Source organism: Orycteropus afer, unplaced genomic scaffold (assembly GCF_000298275.1).
Source record: "Orycteropus afer afer isolate SDZICR_OR568_19922 unplaced genomic scaffold, OryAfe1.0 scaffold00184, whole genome shotgun sequence".
NCBI classification, from domain to species: domain Eukaryota; kingdom Metazoa; phylum Chordata; class Mammalia; order Tubulidentata; family Orycteropodidae; genus Orycteropus; species Orycteropus afer.
The window spans coordinates 6,060,523-6,072,943 of record NW_006921771.1 but is presented as its reverse complement, the minus strand read 5'-3'; the positions used below and the strand labels follow the sequence as shown (position 1 = coordinate 6,072,943).

At 38.0% G+C, this 12,421-nt stretch overlaps 1 protein-coding gene across 1 annotated transcript in view; it reads left to right on the top strand.

Moving 5' to 3' along the window:
• Positions 1-1,971: 1,971 nt before the first annotated feature.
• LOC103202552 (cell surface glycoprotein CD200 receptor 1-like) overlaps positions 1,972-12,421 on the top strand; it is a 20,064-nt gene continuing 9,614 nt past the window's right edge. The window contains exons 1-4 of the mRNA XM_042781859.1: positions 1,972-2,032; positions 3,575-3,643; positions 6,602-6,919; positions 7,615-7,863. Coding sequence (XP_042637793.1) covers positions 1,972-2,032; positions 3,575-3,643; positions 6,602-6,919; positions 7,615-7,863 — 697 coding nt within the window. The remainder of the gene's footprint in view (positions 2,033-3,574; positions 3,644-6,601; positions 6,920-7,614; positions 7,864-12,421) is intronic.

Here is a 12,421-nt window from a genome sequence, read left to right as displayed (position 1 = left end):
GAAGTTGCAAGGATGGTTTACCTTTTCAGAGTGTTTTTGGGAAGCAGTTGGATGTGGCTTGATTGGAGAAGAATTTGGTTTTTGGTTTGAGAGACACATTTGTCATGGGCCTGGACTCATTGGAATACCTTCATTAAGCAGAAGGCTTTTTCTGCACTTCAGTCCCCTAGGAAATCATTGACACTCAGAATCTTTGATGCCTCCATTAAGTCAATTATGAAGAGACCGTTTAATGCAAAACCAAGTTCTTCTAAGAGAATCTCAAAGTACTGGGAAATGGATTTAATTGTATCTGATGAAAATTAATGATAAAGCTAATTTTCCCCTGAAATAGCAACAACTAAACAGCATAAAAAGAATTTGCTTTGTCACTAAAAGTGACAATTTTTATAAGACACATGAAGTAAGATCCAAAAAATAGAAGAAAAGCCTGTAAATATCCTTTTAAAGGCATCAAGACTGAATTATTCTAACTTCTCGTTGAGACCATCTCCTACTTTTAAAATAGAGAGCATGATGGGTGACAACAAGAATGTGTTGGGAAGACTTGGTGCTGAAGCAGAGTTCTGTCAGACTAACCAGATCTTGAGGACATTTTCCTCCAGAAGCAGCAGGTTTCAGGGCTGCAGAGGTAGAAATACCCACAAGGGAAGGCTGTCTTATGCTGGAGTAACCTTTGTTCACCATGGAAGCTGCTGTCTTTGGGGCATGAGGCAGCACCCCTGGATGGAGGAGGAGAAGGACAGACATCACTGTAGTTTTCTTATTCATCAGAATGCCATTGAATGGCCTCAATACTTCCCACATTTCATTTAAGGTAAGGGAGGGGAAGGGAAGGAAGAAAGGAGGGAGAGGAGAAGGAAAAAGTTGACACTAATGGTAAGAATAGAATATGAAACTTATTTAATTTGAGGAGAAGTTAGAATTGTCAGTGGAGATTTATTTTTAAAAGGCAAGGGGAGCAGAAGAAAATAGAATAATATTTTGTTCTTTTTGTTAATATGGAAGTTTGTCTTTATTATTTTTAATTGTTGTAAAACCAGTCAAAACCATTGTCGTTGAATCAATTCCAACTCATAGGGATCTATAGGAGAAAATAGAACTGCCCCTACAGGTTTCTAAAGCTGTAAATCAGTTGGTGGGTTTGAACTGCCAACTTTTTGGTTGGCAGTTGAGTACTTAATCACTGCACCACCAGGGTTCTTTTTAATTGGTATAAATGTTGTTGTTGTTAGGTGCCATTGAGTCATTTCTGACTCATGGCAACCCAATGTACAGCACAAAGAAACACTGCCCGGTCCTATGCCACCTTCACGATCCTTGCTATACCTGAGCCCATCCTTGTAGCCACTGTGTCAAATCCATCTTGTTGAGGCATAAATGTAGGAAATGAAAACAAAATATTATACTTTAAATCAACAAACTACAACCCATGGACAAAACTGGCCAGTGGCACATTTTTGTAAATAAAGTTTTATTGGGGCAGAGATATGCCTGCTTGTTTGCATATAGCTTATGGCTGCTTTCACACTACAATGACAGAGCTGAATACTTGCAATAGAGATTTTATGGATCCTGAGGTCTCAAATATTTCCTATCCGGCCCTTTACAGGAAAAGTTTCCTTGTCCCTGCTTTATCTCCCTCAGTGCCCCTACCTCACCTTATTTACACCCCTTACTTACTGCCATGAAGTAGATCCCACTCATAGCAACCCCTCCTTGAGTTTCTGAGGCGGTATCTCCATGAAAGTTGATTGCCCAACCCTCCTTGTGAGGAGTGGCTGGTGGGTTTGAACCTCCAGGCTTCTGGTTAGCAGTCAAATGCCTTAGGCACTAGACCACCAGATCTTCTATTTCTTAATAAAACTTTAAAATTTCCCTTTGATGGTTCCAAGCTGAAACAATATTATCAACAATAATACTCCACATCCTCAATTTTTGTCTGTTACAAACATTTAGTCTTCATCGGTGATGAATTTGTCATCGGAAGAGCTGACAGACCTTAGGAACCCTTCAAAGCTGGATATGGCTTGTCAGGAGAGGTCTTTATGGCTAAGGAATATTTCGTAGTATTATAGAGCTTAGTTGTTGTTTTTAGTGTTGAGTTGATTCTGACTCATGATGATCCCATGTGTGGAATAGAATTGCTACATTAGGGTTTTGAGTGCAATTAGCCTTTTGAAAGATCACCAGAACCGTCTCCTGAAGTGCCTCTGGGTGGATTTGAACCATGAACTTTTTGGATAGTAATTGAGTTCTTAGCTGTTTGCACCACCCAGGGACTCCTGGTAGACTTTTAGGATCTAGAATATCTATGACATCACTTAATGTTGATAAATCCTTTGAGCTCAACTCAAATTTCTTATCTGTCTTTGCAATATTGCAATAGATTCTTGAGCCCATTCTTAAGTTAAACTTAACAGTTAGAATCTCATTTTTTCTTTCTTTCCAGCCCAAGACAATAACATCTAGCTGCTAGGAATGCCAAATTATTTTAGGAGTCTTATTTACTGTTCATACATATATGAGAATACATTTATTAAATTTTCTTACTTATTTCTAATGGGGTAGAATGGGCACAAAATTAGAATGGGATCAAAAAGTATATTTTTATAAGCAGAAAGTTTGTAAATGGTGTTATAAACCCAGACATAGAACTTTGTTAGGCCCCTATGTCATAAGCAAACAACACAACGCACTACCCTGGAGTCAGATAGCGACCCCTCCTTGGGTTTGCAAGGTGATATCACTATGGAAGTAGATTGCCCAACCTTCCTTTCAAGGAGTAGCTGGTAGGTTTGAACTTCCATCCTTCTGGTTAGTAATCAAGTGCCTTAGGTAGTACATCACCAGAGCTCCCTATGTCATAGGATTAGTCCCTTTTTTCTTAAAAACAAACTACAAAAGAGCAGTTTTTAAAAAACTAAATGTCAAATAAATTAGGACTACTTTGCAGGGAAGAACCTGAGGTAAGGAATGGCTGTTGGGCTTAGAAATGGTGAAATTTGAGACTTGAATTAGGTGAGGACTCCCATCTCTTCTCCTCTCTGTGCTTCTGCTTTTATCCTTTTGTTCTCCAACAAGGTGGGACAAATGGAGAAGGAAGAGAGATCGATTCTTCTTCTCAATTCCAGTTCCAAAATTCTCAAGAAAGGCTCTGATTTGTCCAGCTGGGTGAAGTGCCTCCAACTGAAGCAAACAACTTTAATCAGAGGATGGCATTTGGAGATAGGACTATAATGGACCTACCTCATGTGAAGTGCACAAGTTGGACCAATTCATCGTGGCTAGGGATGGGTGTTGAGCCAGGAGTATCTCGTACAAAATGTTGACAGAACAAGGGAAATCTCATAAATGGAAAATAATTGATTAGTAGCTTATCAATGTAATTTAAGAATTTTAATATATCTTTTTTTTCCCCAATTGATGGTATAATTTCTGATTTGTGAGATTTTTATGTAATTTTAGTTATGGTTAATTGATTTTCTATCTTATTGAATAAGTTGGAGAAACAATTGCTCTCACTCCATTTGAGTACCTAAACTTCATTTACTCTTCTCTGAATATTTTCTAGGTTCAACAATTAGTTCATTTGTGGGTAGAAAGCAGATGATGCAGAACAATTCAACACCTCCCACAGAAGGTAACCTGCTTCTTTATCTAGAGGCCAGCAGTGTGGTCATGGAGTGGTGAACTTCTATGGAAACATTAACTGATGTCCTGGGGTGGGGACCAGCCTTGTGCCAAACAGAAGATTGGGATCTGTGTATAGTGGTATAAGGGACCCAAAAGATCCAACCTCTAAATGTTCTCCAAACAAGCCATGTTTTTACATGCCTTTAAGTATCTGCCAAGTTGGAAGTTCTCTCCCTAAGAGGATGCACTTGAAGTGGTGGGAACTGCATGAATTCCCTGCCTCTCAGATTTGGGTTAAAATCCTGCCTCTTCCTTTATCCAGTTATGTTATCTTATTTGACAGTGAAATTCAAGGTCTTGGGTGCTAGAGAACAGGGAGGTGACACCAAAACAGGAAAGATATGAAATGCAGAGTTTAGTAAAAACAAATTTCATTGCATAAAAATTTTGCCATGCCATAGATAGCTGGTTCTGTTTAGGTTAAAGGAATAAAATCACCGAAACCTCTGTGTACAGATGAGTTGTCACAGATACTTGGTTGAACTAATCACTTCTCAGTAAACCTTTATCAATCAAGGACTACATTATGACAGTTTATGGGACAGTGTGAGATTCTATGCTGATAGATGCTTGTAGGTTGCAGTGCTTAATTTTTTAACCTAAAAGGTGAACAAAACTGGTCAACTTCTACATTTAATGCTGATAACCAGATTGGACACAAGGAAATAAAATCTGTAAGCAAAGTTCACAGCTGAACTATTTGGAGTTTATGTGACTGAATCAGAAGAAAGGGAAACTCACCTAGAGGCTGTGTTTGGTAATATCCCAATGAAATCCATTTTATAGAAAACCTCTTGTTGTGGTAACTAGTGCCACTATGACAAGAATATACCATAAATGGGATGGCCTTAACAAACAGGAGTTTGTTCTCTTACAGTTGAGGAGGCTAGAAGTCCAAGTTCAAAGTGCCAGGCTCTAGGGGCTGGGTGAAAGCCCCTCAGCCTTGGGCTTCACCTGTGCCTCTAGCTTCCGGCCCACTGAAGCTAGAGGCTTTTCTTTACTCAGACAGCTACTGGCTGCTGAGGCTGCCAAGCCCAAGATTGACAAGTAAGAAAGGCACAGTCCTGATGTCACCAAACCACACAGCAGGCCATTAATGCAAGTCCATTGTAAGTCTCAAGGTCAGCAGAGCATGGCAGGCTGCTGAACAATGACACTGCTACATGCAGGATCCAAGTGTGCCATAGGCTAGGGACCATTCCCAAGGCTTCTCCTTATATATGGGAAGGAGACCACATCCCAAAGGCAGCTACTCAGCTGCTTGTGGTAGATCCCACCATGGAGTTGATTGTCACTCTCATCATGGGGAATAACTACCACCAGCTGCCCAGCCACTCAACCAGGCCCAGCCAAGTTGACACACAAACATAACTACCATGCCTCTCAAGGAAAACAATTCTTGCTTTTCTTTGTTTTGTATATATGCACTATACTAGAAATAAAGGGGCTCTCATGGAGCAGTAGTTAAAGCATTAGGCTGCAAACCAAAAGGTAAATGGTTTGAACCCAGTAGCCACTCTGCAGGAGAAAGATGAGGCAGTCTGCTTCCATAAAGGTTTACAGCCTTGGAAATCTTATGTGGAAGTTCTACTCTGTACTATAGGGAATCGACTCACTGGAAGGGAGTTTTTTTTTTTTTTTTCTTTTTTTTAATAGAAATAAATATTTCTAGGCATCTCTTGGGAGCTCTGGTGGTGTAGTGCCTAAGGCATTTGACTGCTAAGCACAAGGCTGGAGGTTCAAACCCATGAGCCACTCCTCGGAAGGAAGGTTGGGCAATCTACTTCCGTAGTGATACTGCCTCAGAAACACAAGGAGGGGTCACTATGAGTTGGATCTGACTCGACAGCAATGGGTTGTAGGCATCTCTTACTACTAGCCACTCCTTGGAAGGAAGGTTGGGCAATCTACTTCTGTAGTGATACCATCTCGGAAACCCAAGGAGGGATCGCTGTGAGTCAGGTCTGACTCAATGGCACATAATAACAACAACTTACTATTAGACAACAATTTTTCATTTTTATTGGATGGCTCAACTGATGAAACTATGGATTATTTTAACATTAATTGACTTCACTGATTATGATTCTATGAATGAAAAATATACTAAATAATAAAAATATTCCACCTTGATCAACCTTAGTGCTCATTGTACTTACTTTTAAAGAAGTACTATATATTTGCCACTTTGTTTGTCTAAAGTGCCACCCTTAGAGATAGACATCGAGTTCTGAAATTACTGAGTTTTTCTTCTTATTGGTACTTAGGAGGTGATAACCACATCATTAATTAGTCCATCATTTCCTGAAGAGAATAGATTCTATGATAAACCTAATAGTGTGTGCAAAGAGCAGATTAGATTTAAAACACTTTGTCTTTTTGTTTACAATTTGGTTTTCCCATTTTATCTGTTCTATAGATACCGAAACTCTTGAATCAATTTCAAGAGTTTTAAAAATATGTGTTCCATGTGTAATACATATTGTTTTTCTAATACTATGTAATATAGAGGAGCTCTGGTAGCATAGTGCCTAAGGCACTTGACTGCTAACCAGGAGGCTGGCGGTTCAAACCCACCAGCCACTCCTCAGAAGGAAGGTTGGGCAATCCTACTTCCGTAGTGATACTGCCTCAGAAACCCAAGGAGGGGTCGCTAGGAGTCGGGGCCGACTCGATGGCAAATAACAACAACAACAACAACAACAACAACATGTAATATAGGAGAAAATGGGTTCATCTTTGGATTGCATTTAATATATACATTTATGAATGTTTAATTTGGCATCTAAGTCTAATATTTATAGAATAAGGCTGCCAAAACAACATTCTAATATCACTTGAGGTATCAAGCTTTGTCAAGCTTTTTTAAAAAAATCACTGTCTTTGTGTTTGTGTGTGTGTCCAGGGAAGACTTCACTGACTGTACTGGTGAACACGAGGGCTGTACTCTCCTGCCCTCCTGTCCCACTGACACCTGAGTTTGTAGCAACGTGGAAAATAATCTTCAGAGACAACACTTCCTGCACCAAAGCCTACAGGAGAGATAAAAATGAGACTTTGGAAGCTAATTGTACTAATAAAGGAATAACCTGGGCCACCAGACCTGACCAGAATCCTGACCTTCAGATTAATCCAGTGGCCATCACTCACGATGGATCTTACATGTGTGAAATGGTAACATCTAATGGGAATTTCCATCATTGCTATCACGTCCAAGTGTTAGGTAAGTGTCTGGTTACCTAGTGCCACTCTGACAAGAATATACCACTAATGGGATGGCCTTAATAAACAGGCATGTATTCTTACATTTTGGAGGCTTTTAGTCCAAGTTCAAAGTGCCAGGCTCTAGGGGCTGGGTGAAAGCCCCTCAACCTTGGGTTGCAGCTCTGCCTTCTGCCCCCGGCCCACTGAAGCTAGAGGCTTTTCTTCACTCAGGCAGCTGCTGGCTGCTGAGGCTAACAAACCCAAGGTTGACAAGTAAAAAGACACAGTCCTGATGTTACCAACCCACTCAGCAGGCCATTACTTCAAGTCCACTATAAGTCCCAAGGTCGGAAGAGCATGGCAGGCTGCTCAACAATAACACAGCTACATACAGAGTCCAAGTATGCCCTAAGCTAGAGACCATTCCCAAAGCTGCTGCTTGTATACGGGAAGCAGACCACGTACTCAGCTGCTTGTGGTAGATCCCATCATGGAGTTGATTGCCAGTCTCATCATGGGGAATAATTACCACCAGCTGCCCAGCCACTCAACCAGGCCCAGCCAAGTTGACACACAAACATAAGCACCACAGTAAGGAACATTGTACATTGTGCTATTTCAAATAACCAGACTGAGACAGAATCAAAAGTCTCTCTGAATTCCTTTTTGCTTATGTTAACACTGAAGCATTTGTTTTCCCTTACATCTCTGCAGTGCCCCCCGAGGTGACCGTGTTTCTAACTGAGAATAGAACTGTGGTGTGCAAGGCAGTTGCAGGGAAGCCGGCTGCACAGATCTCCTGGAACCCAGAGGGGGACTGTGTCACTGAGCAAGAAAATCAAGGCAATGGTGCAGTGTCTGTGCAGAGTACATGCCACTGGGAGGATGGCAACATGTCTACTGTGACCTGCTCTGTCTCCCACTTGGCTAGAAATGAGAGTCTGAGCATACAACTACATCCAGGTAAGTAGTTTTTCTTGTTTTGTGTTAGATTTTTCCATTCTTTAGAGGAGTTGTGTTAAGAAGGAAAAGAAAGTGTACTCAGAAAATTGACTAGTTTTCATTGAAGCATGTTCCAATATCCAATTTTATCTCCTTTCCTTTCCCCAAATAAAGAAATATCTCTAGAAAAACATTACAAAATTTGTTGTAAAAAGCCGTATCTTAGAATGCAGTTTATTTCATTAAAAACAATTTTTTTCTCGTGATTTGGTGTAAATTTACAAAGCAGATTCATTTTACACACAAAAGTTCATCTACATTTTGTTTCACGGCATCAGTTATAATCCCTATAATGAAACAGCTCTCTTCCCAACCTCTTTCCTGTGGTTACCCCTACCCTGTGCACCTCTCTGTGTCTTCCTTTTCTCTATTTTATTGTGCTGGTCACACACTTTTCTTATATTGTCTTTCCCTTCACCTAAATCAACACATGTCTCTTAACTAGTCAGCAGTTTCCCTCCCCTCATCTCCCATCCCTGGTAACCAATAAAGTAAATTTCTTTCCTTGTGGAAACCTTTCTTTGACTTTTTATAATAATGTACTCAAACAATATTTGTCCTACTGTGATTGACTTATTTCACTCAGCATAATGTCTACCAAGTTCATCCACATTATGAAGTGATTCTTGGATTCTTCATTATGCTTTAATGTTGCATAGTATTCCATTGTGTGTATATATCATAGTTTGGTTATCCATACATCTGTTGATGGGCACTTTGGTTGTTTACATCTCTTTACTATTGTGATTAGTGTTGCCATGAACATGGGTATGCATATATTTATTTGCATTCTTGATCTTACCTCTTTAGGATATATTCCTAGTAGTGGGAGTGCTGTATTAAATGGTATTTCTATTTCCAACTTTTTAAGAAAGCACCATACTGTTTTCCCACAGTGCTTTTACCATTTTACAGTCCCACAGTGTATGAAAGTTCCAATCTCTCTATGCCCTCGCCAGCATTTGTTGTTTTCTTTCTTGTTGAACTTTGCTAGAATGAGATAATATTTCATTGTTGTTTTGATTTGCATCTTTCTGATGGGTAATGATTGTATTTCTTCATGAGTTTATTGGCTGCCTGAATATCTTCCTTGGTGAAGTGTCTGTTCATGTTCTTTGTCCAGTTTTGGATTGGATTGCTTGTCTTTTTTATGTTGAGGTGCTGAAATTTTCCCTAAACTTTAGAGATAAGTCCCTTGTTGGATACGTTATAGCCAGATAATTTTTTCCCCAATCTGTAGGTTCTCTTTTTATTGTTTTGGAGAAGTCTTTTGATGAGCATAAGAATTTAATTTTTGAAAGGTTCCAGTCATCTATATTATTTCCTGCTTTTTGTGCATTTTTGGTTTGTTTGAGAGTCTATTTATGCCATAAATTAGGGCCCTTAGGTTTGCCCCTATTTTATCTTACATGAATTTTATAAATTTGGGTTTTATACTTAGGTCTTCATCTTGAGTTTGTTTTTGTGTATGGTATGAGGTATGCATCTTGTTTCATTTTTCTGCAAATGAATATGCAATTTTACCAACACCATTTGTTAAAGAGGCTGTCTCTTCTCTATTTAATGGCTTTCAGCCCTTTGTCAAAGATCAGCTGCCCGTAGATATATGTATGTATTTGTAGATTCTCAATTCTGTTCCACTGCTTTATGTGTCTATTGTTGTATCAATACCAGGTGGTTTTGACTAGAGTGGATGTGTAGGAGGTTTTGAGATTGGGGAGTGTAAGACTTCCTACTTCATTTTTCTTCTTCACTAGTGCTTTGGTTATCTGAGTTCTCTTTCTTTTCCATGAAAATTGATGATTAGTTTTTCCATATCTTTAAAGAATTTTGATGGCGTTTAAATCAAGATAGCATTGAATACATAGATTGCTTTGGGTACTATTGACATTTTCACAATATTCAGTCTTCCTATCTGTGAGCATGGCCTGTTCTTGCATTTACGTAGGTCTATTATAGTTTCTTGTAGTAGTATTCTATAGTTTTCTTTGTATAGGTATTTTGTGTCCCTGGTAAGATTTATTCATAAACATGTTATCTTTTTGGTAGTTATTTCCTTATTCCCTTTTCAGAGATCTCGTTGTTGAAGCAGAGGACTCCAACTGATTTATGGATGTTGATTTTGTACCCTGTCACTTTGCTGAATCTTTCAATTAGTTCCAGAAGTTTTCTTGCTGAGTCTATTGGATTTTCTATGTATAAGATTATGTCATCTGCAAACAGAGATAATTTGACTTCTTTGCCAATTTGAATGCCTTTTATTTCTCTTTCTTGCCTTATTCCCCTGGCTATGATTTCCACTACGGTGTTGAATAGGAGTGATGATTGTCTGGTTCCTGTTCACAAGGGGAATGCTTTGAGACTCTCTTCACTGAAAATAACGTTGGCTATTAAGTTTTGCCTATATGCCTTTTATTACATTGAGGAATATCCCTTCTATTCCTCTTTTGCTAAGAGTATTGTAATCAGAAATGAGTGCTGGATTTTATCAAATGCCTTTGCTACATTGATTGATATGATCATATGGTTCTTTTCTTTCATTTTGTTTATATGATGGATCACATCGATTGTTTTTCTGAGGTGGAAACATTCTTCCATACTTTGTATAAATGCCACTTGCATGGTGTATTTTTGTTGTTATTATTATTTGACAGGGTGTTGGATTCTGTTGGCTAGGGATTTTGTTGAATATTTTTGCATCTATATCCATGAAGGATATTGATCTGTAGTTTTCTCTTTACCTGATTTTGGTATCAGGGCTGTGGTTTCTTCATAGAATGAATTTGTTTGCACTCCATTCTTTTCTATGTTCTGGGATAGTTTGAGTACGATAGGTTTCAACTGTTCTCTCAATGTTTGGTAGAATTCTACAGTGAAGCCATTTGGCCCATGCCTTGTTTTTGTGGGGAGGTTTTTTTTTTTTTTTTTTCCCATGACCTGCTAAATTTCTTCTTATTATGGGTCTGCTCAAGTTTTCTATCTCAGTCTGTTTTAGTTTAGGTAGGTATTGTGTTTCTAGAAATTTTTCCATTGTTGGTGTTGTTGTATTGAGGTGTTGATTTTGATTCTTTCTTCTTTTTTGATGTGTACATTGATTACTATAAGTTAACCTCTGAGTGCTGCTTTTTCTGTGTCCCAAAGATGTGGGTATATTGTATTTTTGTTCTCATTTGTTTCTAGGATTTTTTCTTTTTATTTTAAATTCACCCTTTATTTCTTCTGTTACCCACTAGTTCTTGAGGAGAGTGTTATTCTGTTTCCATGTATTTGATTCCCCCCTTGTTATTCCTATTACTGATTTCCAATTTTATAGCATTATAATATGAGAAGATGATTTGTAGTGTTTTGATGTTTTTAAATTTATTGAGGCTTGTATTGTGACCTAACATGATCTATTCTGGAGAATAATCCATGCACACTGGAAAAGAATGTGTATTGTGTTTTTGTTGGGTGAAGTGTTCTGTGTATATTTATGAGGTCAAATTGTTTGATTGTGTTTTTGAGATCTTCTGTATCTTCATTGAGTTTTTCTCTAGTTGTTCTGTCCTTCATTGACAGAAGAGTGTTAAAGTCTCCTACTACTGCTGTAGAATTGTCTTTTGTCCTTTCAATTTAATTACGTTTTCTTCATGCATTTTGTAGCTCTTTCATTAGGTGCATAGATTATTTATTATAGTTATGCCCTCTTGGTAATTGACCCTTTTATGATTTTAAAATTCTCTTCCTATGCCTTATGTTGGTTTTGACCTCAAAGTCTATTTTATAAAAAATTAATATTACCACTCCTGTCTTTTTGTTGCCATTAGCTTGATATACTTTTTTCCACACCTTGATTTTTATTTACTTTTATCTGTGTGTCTAAGGTGAGTCTCTAATAGGCAGCACATAGATGAATCTTCTTCTTTTACCCAATCTGCCACTCTCTTTCTGTTGACTGCTATAGTTAGTCCATTCACATTCAGTGTAACTAATGATATGCATGAATTTATTACTGTCAGTCTATTGTGTTTTTTGCAGTGTTGTTGGTGGTTTCTTTGTTCCAAATATTTTTCTGTACTGGGTTCATTTGGTTATGAAGTTTTCTTTCCCTTTTCTTCATTGTTTTTTTCTTTATTAAGTCCTTGTGATTTTTTGCTTTCTTATTTTGGTTAGAAGGCTTGTTAATTTTCTTGTAGTAAATTTTTATACTTGTAAGTTTGGGACAGTGTTCTATACAGACATTTATGACTTCTTGTGCATTTGGAAATCTTGTAATTACACTATCTATTCTCTCTAGTTGCTCTGTTGTTGGTGTCATTTACAGATTGACTCCTCCAGTTCTCTATTTACCTTCTTGTAAGTTTATTTTAGTTTTGAGAGTTCTTTTTCTAGGTTGGTTTCTAAGTGGTGTTGTCATGTGTCTTGATCTTAATTTGTTGTCTTCTGTTGTTGTTTTTCTGTTGAAAGGACTCCTTTTAGTGAGTTTGGTTTTAGATATATATATATATATATATATATATATATATATATATATATATAT